Source organism: Larimichthys crocea, chromosome XV (genome assembly GCF_000972845.2).
Source record: "Larimichthys crocea isolate SSNF chromosome XV, L_crocea_2.0, whole genome shotgun sequence".
Taxonomy (NCBI): Eukaryota; Metazoa; Chordata; class Actinopteri; family Sciaenidae; genus Larimichthys; species Larimichthys crocea.
Genome location: NC_040025.1, coordinates 18,159,634 through 18,173,488, shown reverse-complemented (window position 1 = coordinate 18,173,488; position 13,855 = coordinate 18,159,634). Strand labels below are relative to the sequence as shown.

At 39.3% G+C, this 13,855-nt stretch overlaps 1 protein-coding gene across 1 annotated transcript; it reads left to right on the top strand.

The window, feature by feature from the left end:
• The first annotated feature begins 3,658 nt into the window (after positions 1-3,658).
• perm1a (PPARGC1 and ESRR induced regulator, muscle 1a) lies at positions 3,659-13,770 on the top strand. The gene is made up of 7 exons (XM_019254408.2): positions 3,659-3,701; positions 3,803-4,033; positions 7,093-7,213; positions 7,495-7,673; positions 8,030-11,747; positions 12,625-12,741; positions 12,948-13,770. Exons 5-7 carry the CDS (start codon positions 8,054-8,056, stop codon positions 13,061-13,063), a joined length of 3,927 nt encoding a protein of 1,308 aa, XP_019109953.2. The 5' UTR covers positions 3,659-3,701; positions 3,803-4,033; positions 7,093-7,213; positions 7,495-7,673; positions 8,030-8,053; the 3' UTR covers positions 13,064-13,770.
• Positions 13,771-13,855: the final 85 nt, after the last annotated feature.

The window sequence follows — 13,855 nt, the reverse complement described above, 5'->3', positions numbered from 1 at the left end:
TGGTGTGGGAGAACTTGGTTAGACAGTATCTGTTTACAGTATCAGATGTTAAACTGGCTCCTGAAAAATGACATTAAAATAATTTGAATCCAAAGACACAGATCTAAACATAGCTGAATAGGATGCACTGTGTGCATCTCTGATAGCTAACACAATGAATCTTTTCAGATGAAATATTATTCTCTAAATTTAGAAATAACAGTAAAAACTGGAAAAGTACAATTTACAATATAAATTATGTCTGTATCAAATGTAATTAAGTATTGGAGGTTAACCAAGTTGGCAGGCACATTTCGCTTTTAAATTTACTTCAGTATAGTCTTTGATGATGAAATTAAAAACATCATGTTCAAACAATACTCAGTACATTCAGTGGTGAAAGAAGTATTCTTTAAAAAAAGTTAAAGTAGCTCAGTGTTCCAATAGTACAATTTTTATTGTCTTTTTGCTCAGTTTTTGGTTTCCACCAACACCTGAGGTCAGGCATGTGTACAATCTGTATGGTCTGATCTTCATGAATCTTGACATCTCGTCTTCTGTAACAGCTCTGGAAGTATTTGCAAATCATACTTCTGCCAACAACAAGTATGCTGCTTTCTTTTTAATGTCTGTTATTCAGTGGTACTCTGCACAGATGCTCTGAAGAGACATTCACACCAGGCCATGATTGTTGCCAGCCCCTGACGGTGAGCACTGAGCAGTAGTAATAAATGGGAGGTCAAAAGGGCTGTGACATGCTATGTGACACGCTGAGTGTGGTGACAGCACAGGAGCCTGGGTGTATCACATGCGATGGGAGCAGTGGATGGACAGCTCTGTTTCCCATGCATGCAGGCGGTGAGTGACAGTACTATGATGTGATTGGTCTTACCACTTCCTATTGTTCCCTTGTCACTGATAACCCCAGTGACCCAGGCCAAAGGAAGGAAGACTATCGCTCTGTTTGTGGTGGTGGGCTTGTCAGCTCTTTGTCCTCAGATAACTTATTAACCCACCAAGTCCACTGAGAGAAGAATGATTTCTTACATGGCTCGCCGTATGGTTAACTCAGAGTAAACAGATTTTTAGGAGCCCGTCTGCAGAGAAGCAGAGAGGGAGAGACAGCATTATTTGGTCTCCAAGGAAAGTGAACGCAAACATGAAAGAAACCACAACATTTCATTCAATTTAAACCTCACTGAAATAAAATGGAAATAAGATCTGTGGCAGCCATGAAAACAGAGACAAACAAGCTAAGCAGGAGGCTTAAAGGCTGCACTGAAAGTTTTGTTTCAGAACAAATTACATTTTTCATTTTAAATTATTGTGATCTTGTTGCAGAATTGAAGAAACTGTAGATACAAGAAAGTCTTAAACAATTAAACAAACAAAGAAACTAGGATAAAAGCTAAAACTATTGGAAATAATGCCAAACATATGGAGCGGTTCAGGTCGTCAAATTTTTTTTTTGGAAGGTTATTATTTGCTCTTTGTTTGTCTTGCAAAATGAGGATGTCCTGTCTGAAAAGCTAAGTGATATGAGGGATTCTTGTGAAACAAAGTAAAACAAAAGGTTCATGATGTCACAGCGTTTGGGAATAATCACATTTAGGAACATGAAAACACAGATTTGATTAACAAAACAATTCAAACAATACTTCATAATCATAAAGAGATCAGGGAAAGAGGAAGTGCTGATAAGAGCTCATGCATGTTGGGCTTAACTTTGATTCAATGACACAGCCTAACAGATATTAATATTGTCACTATAGCATCAAAAGCTGTGCAGATGAAGTGAACAGTGTTGTCTATCTTTCACTAATTAACTCTAGCCAATGAGGCCTGCAGGGCTGTATGGGTTCAGGACAGACAGAGACCAGAGACGGACCAGTGTCAGCCAGGGTCACCCTACACCTCGGGCACATAGCTGATGTCACGCGTCTGCTGCCTTAATTGTGCGCTGTTCAGCTTCACCAGTGTGTAGGTCTCACTTGGCTTGCTTTACAATCACTTCAGCTGTTTCACTTCAAGGGAAGAAGTGGTGAAAAGGGGCTAAATTGTTTTATGTGCAACGAGTCAGACTGCCTTAAGGCTGGAAACTGAAAGAAGAATTCGACCCACCATCGGGAGGTCTAAAAATACCTTGACACCAGCTTATGTGTAATCATGTGGTTGTATGCATAATGGTGAGGGGGAAGGAAGCAATGGAGATGGAACCAATAGATTAAAGCATTGGATTTATGAATGTAGCTTAAGATGTATCTGCATACTATGAAAGAATCGTTTGTGCAGCTGTGAGGTTTAATATACCTTATAGCTCTCAGCAAGTCTGCTCAGTTTCCTATCAAAAACAATATGCAGAGCAAGATAAAGATTATAGTCCTATACGCTGCATGCTGATCTAAGGAGATTCATTTAAAGTTATTTGATGCATTGACTTTTATTCCTGAGCATGTATCAGAAAGTCTAAAATGAAAATGCATAAGTTAACTGCATTGTCTATAAGGTGTTGACATTGATGTAATTGCTGCATTTGAATACATACAGACCTATAACATACCATTGGATTAGAGAGGTTTAGAGAAAGAACTGTAGGTCATATAGAAAAACATTTTGTGTTGTATTTTTTTTTTCAAATGTAGCCTTCATAACAAAAAACATAATTATACTACTTATGTCTCTCTATTTACAGTAGTGAAATGTAACACATGTAAGTACGCTCTTTAAAAACTTACCCATTTTATGCTGCGTTCTGCTTCTACTCCACTACATTTCAGACAGCATAATTGTAAGCATACATGTCTTATTATTACACAAAGCTACTTTGTAGGTTAAAGTCCCTGTTCAGGTCAAAGCTGGGTGGAAGTACAATCAAGTTCACCACACAAGTATATGCACTTTTAATATTGATAAAAGGAAGTTTTATCCCCCCTGAAAGGAACATTGTGTAACTTTTCTACCATAAAATAACAGGTTGTGATGCTACATTGACATGTAATCAGATGAATTGTGTCTTCCCACTCTTGTAATGCTTTGGGTGAAATTGGATCATATTTTCATTCTGTTTTCCCTCTGATGTCCTCTGGCTGCTCCGCCTCGACTCTCGTTTATTGACAGTTCCCTTATAGACAGTAAAGCAAACGTCTATGAACTATAGTTGCTGTTAGTTAATGTTCAGTGTAGTGTGTGTACCACCAGGAAAAGCTGAATGCTGACAGAGAGCAGAGCCAGTGTCATGCCAGAACAGGAGCTAGGCAAGCAGGCAACATTATGGACATAATGCCAAAGCTGAAAAGACCAAAGTGGACGTTGACAGAGGAAGAAGGAGAAGAAAAAGAGAGTGACTGAACAAGAAGCTGTCTGAACTATCACGTTTACTGTTGAGGTTGTAGTCTGCAGCAGTGTTAAACTAGACTGGATTATATTGAGAGGTATTTCTAATATTATGACCCTCTGATGTATGTAAATGTCAACAAAAACTGAAAAATGGATCTTAGTATAGTGGACTTTCTCTTCGTGATATTTGGTGTTTTACAGTGTTGTATTGCTACTTATACTTTAGTAAAAGACCGGAATAATTTCGGTACATTTCAAAGATCCTCATTCGACGTCAGTGGCGCTTCGTGTGGTCTTGACTCGGTGGTTGGCGCCATCTTGTGTTTGATTGGAAGCACTGCACCCTTGCATCGGTCATGGAGGTCATCCACAGTTAGAAACACTTGGTAAGAACAAATGTGGAGACTGTTTATATTGAAAAACAACAAACAGTTCTTCATGAGGCCGTTTCTGGCTAAATTAATAAATGGGTTGTTTTTATTAAAAGCAGGTCGCAGTGTGGGTACAGTAGCCTGGAGGTGCAGTCTAAATCCTGCAGAGCCGACTACTTGGTGGATTTTGACATGACCCCCAAACGGCTGGAGCATTGATACTGCTGTGTTGTCGGTGACATTTGAGGTTTGAGAAGACAATGATGTTTTGTTTGTGCGCCTGATCAAATCTCACCATTGTCAGGTCGCATAATCCTCCTGAGTGCCTGCAGGCGCCCCACTATGAGGTGAGGATAAACCAGTAGGCGACAGGTACGACCATTTGAAATCTTACACTGGGACGAGACTACTTCCTGGTATTTTGAAACAGTCGGTTAACACATTTAAGAGCAGCTTCACCCGTGCAAAAGTAACTATCAGACCTGTGAAAGCAAACTGGTGCTGGATAAAAAGTCTTGGGTGCTGTTGTTGTACAGGAGTGCATCATATTGAGAGTTGTTTCTAATATTATGTCCCTCTCATTTTTGTAAATGGGGTGGCCAGAATATTAGAAACACCAGTGCAAACTACAACCTCAATAGTAAACATCATAGTTACATTAATACCTCTCTGACACCAACACAACTGAAACACTATAAGCTTCATTAAAGCAGAGTATGGGATCACATTGGATTGCATGACGGCCAGTTGGTGTATACATAAGCATTAACTCATGTTAAACTGATAACACATTGATTAAAATGGGGCAGTAAATTGGGATTGATCCTTCCTCAAAATAATTGATTTATACCAGTGCTATCACCTTCCTCCTCATTTGTAAGGTAGCCTTACATTTATTATTTCTGAAAATCAAAAAACGTAGCCACATTATAAACGTATGCAAATGTTGGAGCATCATGGTGTCAGGCTAATGTGCACCAACTAATTTATTAAATTCAAAGAAAGAAATGTATTAGCTTTGTTTCCCTTTCTAAAAAAATATATATTTTCATGTGCATAACAGATGTGACTTCACTGATCTTTGATGCTGCCACACATTTCCAGTAAAAAAAGATAAAAAATTACAGAAGCTGGGTCACTTCCTGTTCTCAAACAATGACTACTAATTAAGCAGGAGAGTGATTACTCTTTCTTTTATACCTATATGCTGTAACTGAAGTACTTTTTTTCTCTCGTTGTCTCAAAGTGTTTTGAACTCTTAGCTGTTAAGCTCTCCTGTAAGGAGTCTACATCAACCTGTGTGGCATTTGCCAATAGCTAAACAGCCAACTTGCTTTCTAAACAGTCCACAAAGATCCAAAATAGGAATCTTTGTCTACTGTTTTCTGTTTTTCTACCCATTACTTTGCCATAATTAAGACTTTGCACCCCTGTTTGACACATAAGATGCCACCAACTAAGGATGCTTGGTAACAAGACCATACACAAACTCCTCTCTGTTTAAACAGCATGTCACTGAGCTGCTGCTGAATGTGTCTGTTTACTGGGCTTTGTTTAATTGACGCTGAGTTGCCGGGGCTGACATGGTAAACAATTAGGGTGAAATTCTGTCGCATTAGCCGCTGTGAAACAGCCCAAACAGATTCCAGTCTTAACTCCGAGAACTGACTCATAAGAGCCTAATCCTGTTGATGGAAACAGAATCCCACCCGTGTCAAAACGGCCCGCTGCCCCAGGTGCAGTAGCCACACAGGCCCTGGCTTGTCTCCCTTTATCACAGCTGATGAATTGAGAGGGCCCTCTTGGGCACACAGCCCAGGCTGTGGTTTGGCTAATTAGAGGGTCTGTTTTCTCATAAATATCTATAGTGATGAAAATTAGGCAAATAAAGGCCTATAGTTACAGCCTGTGAAAGTGTGAGATGCAAATTCTGCATGTAGAGTGACACTGTGAAGGAAAATGTGAGGGCTGTGTGTCTTTACAAATGCAAAAAATCCTCAAATTTCATCGTTGATGGTCTGTGGTACGCTGCAAAACTGAGGCTTTTATTGTGAAAAATCTACCAAATTAATCACATTTCATAATGTAAATTAACAAAACTGCACCTTTGGCAAGCAGTAAAATATATTGTGTGGTATTTTGTTCCAAATTATAATTACTACATTCAACTGCAATTAAGGCACATTAGGCATCAGTTAAGTACAGTTTAACAGTTGATAATGAGATCAGGACTGATAGGTTATCTTGGTATCTTTTAGTGTCAGTGACATTTTGACAGCAAGGATGGTCCCGTAATCTCATTGTCTTTACTAAGCCTTACTGATAGTTGTAAACAAAGGCTCAAGCTCTCATCAGATAAACTGTACTCCCTAATGGCAGACATCTGGGCCATAATTTCTGCTACCCAAGTATTTAAGTGTCTCACAAAGCTTAGCAGCATGTTCATGTGTTAAATTTGATTGTTGAATTGAAACACCAAAGTAAATGTGCATATGAGTCAATCACAAATATAGCAAGACAAGAAGTAATATAGAAGTATATGCTTATGTAGGTATATGTAACAAAAGCTTTCTACCACAACTTGCTGACTCCAAAAAGCAGCTAAGAAAACTTTTGAGCACTTTATTTGGACGGTCGGCATATATTTATATTATTAGAGTATTTGTCTATGTCTATCTATGGAGTTTAACAACTGTGACCAAGATGTCTTTTGTGCCTAAACCTGTCCAAACCATTGTGATAAAAAAAAGTGATCAAAAAGAGATTTATTTGTGAAACATGAAAATGTTACAAATACAATTAAATGAATCTGTTGGTAGGCTGAATAAGAGCTTGGTTAGTAAATCATCTGTAGATCAGTGACTATGAACCATTAAGAAGAATGTTCGGGTTGATTGTTTTTGTACTGACATGCAGAAAATTCTGCATTGAATAATCACCTAGGTCTCTTATGGTTTCCCCACAGAAAGTTCAGTTACCTCATTAAAAAGGCTTAACATTACATCTGTTCCTTTTACATCATCAAACTATGTGCAAATGTTTGACTTAGAAAATGCCATTCAACTAGCTTTAGGTTTCCACATCACACTTCTCTAAATGACTTATCGGACCACATTTGGTTTCCAAACTAGCTGTTACACAATGTGAGGTGAGCACTGAGAAACTTTCCTGCTTTATTAGATAAATATAAAAACTGTATACAAACATGATCCTGAGTGAAATATCCAAGTGAACTAACAGGAAATATGCATTATAGGGTAAAAAAGTGCATTTTTGATTGGAGGGTGACTAAAGCCACAAGTAACAACTTCATTTCATAGTGAAAGTAAGCCTTTTTTAGAAAGTATAACCAATGTCCGTTTTCCTCAGATGAAGTAAACATGTTGTTTTTTTTTCTGTCATTTAGGATTAGCTGAGTCACATTAGTCCCATGTGATGCAGCTTCAGTCTCATCCCCTGATCTGATCGTTCTGGCTCTCCTGGAAAGATTCAGGTCCACTGTGACTCCATGACATCACACCAGAGAGGTATCAGTTGACTGTCACACACATCACATGACCTCTATATCTGCTGAGAGCCTGAACGTTGTTGGAGTCAGCAGCAGCTGCTTTATGTACTGCTGGATTTTAAGCTCCTTATCACTTATTTGATTAAATATAATAATATTACATCACTTTTATTTCAGATTCCAATTATATGTAGTAAATCAATATTCAAATAGTTAAATCAAAACTGCTGAGTAACCAGTTAAGCAGTTCACTAGTACAGAGTGTATTTAAAGTTCTGAAACGTTATGCCTCTGTTGGAGATGGAACGTTACGTGTATTACGTGATCATAAGCACCGCTCTATATTTATCAAATCATGGGGCTTGCTGTGCTGCATGCTCGTGCAAACGAACGCCCACCTAAGGACATACAACATGGTGCTGCTGAGACTCCAGACCTCTCACCTCCTGTAGACCAGGATCACAGCTCAAGCAGGACAGGTAGGACACCTGCATGGGTGTACAATTACATAAGCAGACAGCCAGAAATACAGAGAAAATTAATACTGTAATTAGCTTTGGATTACTGGATAGTTTTCTATTATATTATATTATATTATATTATATTATATTATATTATATTATGTTTTTTATGTTATATTAGATAGATAGATAGATAGATAGATAGATAGATAGATAGATAGATAGATAGATAGATAGATAGATAGATGTTTCTATTGTGGCAGCTTGAATTCGGAATAGCTTTAATTTTGTAATGCTAAAAGTATCTGAAAAAAATGCAGATAGTTTTACCAGTGATTACTTTTGAAACATACATCTTTTGATTGATTTTGCAGGTTCTATTGCACCATCTAAGTGAAATGGAAGACTTTGAATTCAGTGTGGAGATCTCTGACCGTGACTGGGAATGCTTCTTTACGGAGTGTGAGGAGTGCAACCTGCTTCCTCCTTCGTTGGCAGCTGTGGATGACTCTGGGATGAGTGACATGGATGATACAGGGTCCATTGTTGCAAAGAGGTTTCAGAAAGTCGACGTGACAGCAGGCTTTTCAGAGGCTGACTGCCCAATGGACGGCCCCCCAGACTGTGAGGGCTCTCCTGTGGAGCATTACCTTGGCAAACACGGCATAGGTGGAATGGAGAGCGTCCTCTCGGGCAGTGAGGAGGATATACACCTGCAATCTATCAATGTATTCTTTGAAAGGCTGAAAAATGTTGCAGAGGCTGAGAGGCTTACTGAGCCAAGCCAAGTGAGAGTTAGAAAAAACAGAGAGGTAATGCAGGAGGAGGAGCACTGTAGTGATGGGCAACAAGCCAGCAGCACTTCTTTGCCAAAAAACATCCCCAAGTTAAACTGTCTGCCTGCCAGGGGTGAAACAGCAGTTGGCAAAGAGACCATGGAGCCTGTCGACACCATCAGCAATGTAATGAAAACAATGAAAAAAGACAAGCCTGGTTCCAACATTTCCCCTGAACCTGCAGCCAGTAACTCAGTGCTCAAGACTAACCCTGAAACAAGAATATTCATCACAGAGGAAACCGGCACAGAAACCAGAGTAAATGAGGCAACACAGTCTCTTGACTTACCAAACGGGGTCGAGACGACACCTAACACTGACAAAGTGATGAAGGTGGAAATGTGCACACCTCTGGAGGACGTTAAACAGGGGTATTTGTTGACAAGTCAGTTAACTCCCATTAAAAAGTGCAGCACTGATTCATGGAGTGATTTAGAAACAATGACAAATGTAAAATGGAAGGAAGACCCGAATGTTTCACAGCCAGATGCAACAAGTATAAACAAAACAGCAAGCCAAGAATCGTCTCCATCTGCCTCTATCAGAAGGAAGAGGAAGAAGAAGAGACGACTCAGTGTTGAGCCAACTGAGAGCGTGCATGGATATGAGAGACAGGTTTTAGTCAAGCAGAGCGACTCAGAGGAAGAGCAGTATGCATGGAGAGGAGCAACGGTACCTGAGGATATTAATTTATTTTATTCAAATGAACCACAGAAAACTGTTATGGCCTCTTTAGCTGGATATTCAGCCACCAGTGATCTCCCAGTGAAGATATCTGCTAAGGAGATAAAAGTAAAAGATCTTTCTCACTGCAGTCCTCCATGTTTCAGTCAATACCAGCATTTACCGGAGAGCTTAGTCAGAGAGGGAAGGTATAAAGCAACAGGCCTGACTGTTAGTAATGTAACTAATGGTAGGTCAGTAACCCCACTGAGGCAAACTGACAGTATAATGTCAGCATCAAACAACAGTGGTAATGTCACAACAAATTTACAACCATGCAGCAAATTACAAGTAGAAGAATCAGCTCGACTTAAACATCCTGGTGTAGCTGGTAATTCAGACCTGGACACAGTAACAGCAGGTTTCCAGCAGTCTGATAAAATAAATCATTCTAATATTTGTTGTGAAAATGAACAAAATCCAGACTTGTGTACAGCAGAGGTCAAATCACTAACTCAAAGCATTTTACCAAGCGCAGAGTCAAATGATCCCGACGTGGACGTCGTCCAAAATGACAGACTATCTGCTGCTAAGTCAGTCCTGGCTGAAGAGGCTGGAAATTCTGGCGGAGACATCCACACACTGTGTCAAAGAGAGGATGAGCCCCAACAACAGCTGGAAATTGACTGTCACTACACAGATCAGTATAGCTCGACACAGGAAAAGACTCACTTTCCTGTGTCTGCAGATGGTATGAACAGTCCTGACGCTCAAGTGAACTGCACTACATTAACATTAGACACCAGCAATTTACCGTCAGATCAATGCTGTCTGTTTAAAAGTCCCAGTTTAGATATAAATATTACAGTACGGCAAACAGAGTATCCTCTAGTGTGTCACACTTTATCCAAATTTGATGTTTTGTCAGAGGAAAACACAACAACAGCCGAATTATCAGCATCACAAATAATGGATGTTCATAGTGAGAACCCCATGCCATCTGGTGAAATTAATCTAACAGGCAAAAGTCAGCCAAATCCTTCAGATTTCACAACTCACCTCTCATCCTGCTGTATTCTGGACACAGAGTCAGTCATGTCACTCTCAAATGAAAATATCGCAGACATGTCCAGAAGTTCTTGTTTATCTGTCAGTCAAAATGACACTGGACTTAAAGAAGAAAAAGCATCACTAATACTGACAAAACCTGCAGAGAGATGCGACACATCTGGACCTGAAACTTCTGTATCAAATGACACAACAGATTCAAAATGTGATTTGGTGCTCAAAGCAGAAGATGCCATCATACCATCTAAAGGAGAATGTAAACCTGAAAAGACACCAGATTCAAAACAGTCAGTGTTTGCTATGTCTTCTTTTTGGAGTGAGATGGAGAAGTTGACGATAAAAGATATTCTGCGTTTACGAATGACCAGCACAGCTGCTCCACCCAGCTCCCTCCCTTCTTTACAAGAAAATGAGGAAAATGACGTGTTAACTATGATGGATTCAGGATTCTTTAATCAAATGGACAAGTCCAAGCCTGAACAAAGTTTAGGTTCGGTCTCTTCAAGAGGTGTTATGTGGGAGAGTGAACCCGTCCCAGTGAGTCTAGGTACTGATATTTACACTAACAACATGATGTTGACATCTGTTAGTAACATTTCTCAACCAGTCCTTCCTGCAAGTGCTCAAACGTGCCGCAGAAAGATTTGTAAAAATGTAAGCGTGCACAATCTACATGCCCTGGAGTCTTTTAGCTACACATGGAAAGACCAAACTTTACAAACCTTAGAGGAAGGAGAATTAGAACAACTAAAGTATTTGCCTGATACACAAGTGCCTAAGCAAGACAAAGACGTGGACTATTTAGCTTCATCTTCAGCAGACAGCTACAGAATCTCTCTCACAGATGTATTTCAGTACTTCTTTGGTGGAAAGCAATCAAATCCCAGTCAACCAGCCACAGATAACATAAACACCTGCTACACTGATGGAAATTCTGTCCCTGAAACTTACGATCATTTCTTCTCTGAGTTCGATACAGAAAGCTTCTTCTACCCTCTGATCACAGCAAAAGATCAAGCCAAAGACGAGCTGGTTCCCGTCTTTTCCTACTCTCGAGCAGCCAACAGAAACTTTCAGTTCCCCGAGGCTTATGATTACTTCTTTGCATCCTCATCTTCAGATGATTCTGCTGCGGAGTCAGATGAAGAAGAAAACTGTGCTCCTGTGAGGGTGGTGAACAGGTTCAGTTGTACATCAAGCTCATCTAAGATTTCTACTGACGCATATGAGAATTTCTTCACAGACAGAGATCTCGGCCACAATTTCTTTTGGAAAAATGCACTCTCTTTCAGGAATATTAGTCTTACTGGATCTAAAGTCCAGAATCAGAGTCCCTCTAACTCCCTTGTACCTGTGAGACAAAGTGCAAGTTCCTTTCGGACAGTTTATCCAATGAATGCTCTGGGAAATCAAGGTGTGATGCTTTCTGATCCACTTCTCCGTCACCTGGAGGACAGGATCTCTATACAGCTAGCACAGCAGCCCTTCAGACATGAGGACTTGCAGATAGCTGTTTCAAATCCAAGTAAGTCCTGCTTCACACGTATGAGCTGAAGAGTACACGTTTGAAAATGTTTTATGTAGTATTATGTAATGTTTTATTGTAGTTTTTGTAGGCTCAGGGTTTTTAACAAAGAGGAACAATGCATGGAATAAAAAACACAAGATAAATATATATTTTTTCAGTAGTCATAAGATGCAACAGGTGACGTTTCCACTACATGTGGCCTCTTTCAGAGAAGCTTTATGTGTTTTCCTCACATGTGGGCAGTTGTAATGTAGAATATGTCATCCACTCAGTCAGCTGTTAAGATTCATGACCGGGACAGACTCTCTTACCTCAGCTGTCAGAGGACACTCACTGGACTGCACGCACGTAGTAGTCAAAGCCAAGAGGAATAGTTGTACGTGATAAGTTTACTCCACTCAATGAGTGTCCTCTCTAAGCCGCCTGTAGAGTGCTCTAATTTATGTTTAGCTGTTAAGGGTAATGTAAATACCTCAAACTGGGGAGTGTATATGTAAATCCCCCTTCTTAAATTTCCAGTAAGCTGTAATTATGATAATAAAGGTACTACTATAACATCTACATTTTAGCAGTTGCCTGTAAGGATTATTGTTAAGGCCACTAGAGTCCTAATTTCAGATATCAGTAGCAACAAGCTTCCTTGTGTATGTTTGGTAATCTACGCAGGTGCTAGGATTTGACTGGGTCACAGTGTGACACACCAGGAAGTCCAAACATATTACTGGGGGCTTGTCCTCAGCTGTTGGTGTGTTATTGCCAATTATAATACCCTTGACCTCACAGGACTCCTCTGTGAATGCTTATTGTTATTTTGTGTGACACATGTAATGACTCAGGGTGTTTTCTATAACACGTTTTTTTTTTTTTTTTGAAGGGTTGGATGCCTCCCTCCTGCCTCTCAAACAGTCAGACATGTGTCTGGTTTGTATTGCATTTGCTTCATGGGTGCTGAAAACTGCAAACCCACAAGTTGGAGATGCCTGGAAGGCTGGTATGTCTGTTAATCTGTAATATTAATGTACTTTAATATATATAAATATGAATTTATAATATGAATTTCATTTTGATTTCAGCTTTTTAAAGATGGTAATGCCTGCCTTTATAATCTGAGGCTATAAGATGTGTCTCTCAATCATCATGTCTTAAGTCTCAAGTGAGTAACATGATGACTCACTTTTCGTTTGTATTTCTTCGCAGTTCTGCTGGCGAATGTAAGCGCTTTGTCAGCCATCCGATACCTGCGTAAATATGTCAAGATGGAGGCGTCAACCAGTGAGAGGAAACTGAATTACACAGAATCGTCTGATTCTTGACGTCCTGCCTCTGAATACGTCACGTTTAAAAGGAAATATTGTTCCATGAGTACTGATTAAAAAAAGCCAGTGCAGGATCTTGGCCCTTTGTGGACGTTGTGAAATGCTTGATGTGCTGCTACTTGTTTGCGTTACGTATTTGCACTATATTTAATAGTAGTTGTTCTGCTTCTTGCTAAATTAATTTGGTTGACTGTTTTGCTATGTAATGTCTGAAACCATGCGTGAGATGATGCAATATGAAACTGCTAAAGGCAAGATGAGACATATTTTTTCAGAAAGATGGCTTAGGTGTTTGTAAATAAGGTTCTACTGAAAGAAGATTATAAGCAGGTTCAAACAGAGATGTACAGTCAAAGATGTTGAACAGGAGATAAATGGATTAACTTGAGGCACTTGAAGAATTTCTGTTTGTTTTCCATTACACACTAGTGAGTGTTAAATATTTCAATAATAATTATTTATTATAATATTTTACAAAATAAGATGATATGAAATCTCTTGTAATGTTTTCCAAAATGGTAATACTTACAAAAGCATAATTCATGTGGGGGACTGTATTCTGTGCCAGTATCAGTTTTATATGTATAAAGTTAATTGTATTTTCATGGTGGATAATTTAGAGATGACTATACATTGTTTTGTCATATGGATTTCTCTGTAAGCTGTTGATGTCTCAGTATAACAACAGTAAACAGCATTTCTGACGTGTGCTGTGTTTCTCTTTATTCCACTCTGACCTGAAGGTGAAACTTTCCAAACACTAGAGGGCAACGTGAGCTCATGTAAATG

Excerpts from the sequence above, each read along its gene's own strand:
- perm1a (XM_019254408.2), top strand. The coding sequence starts at position 8,054 with ATGGAAGACTTTGAATTCAGTGTGGAGATCTCTGACCGTGACTGGGAA. Across the intron at positions 11,748-12,624 it reads GATAGCTGTTTCAAATCCAA|GGTTGGATGCCTCCCTCCTG; the intron begins GTAAGTCCTGCT and ends TTTTTTTTGAAG. Across the intron at positions 12,742-12,947 it reads TGGAGATGCCTGGAAGGCTG|TTCTGCTGGCGAATGTAAGC; the intron begins GTATGTCTGTTA and ends ATTTCTTCGCAG.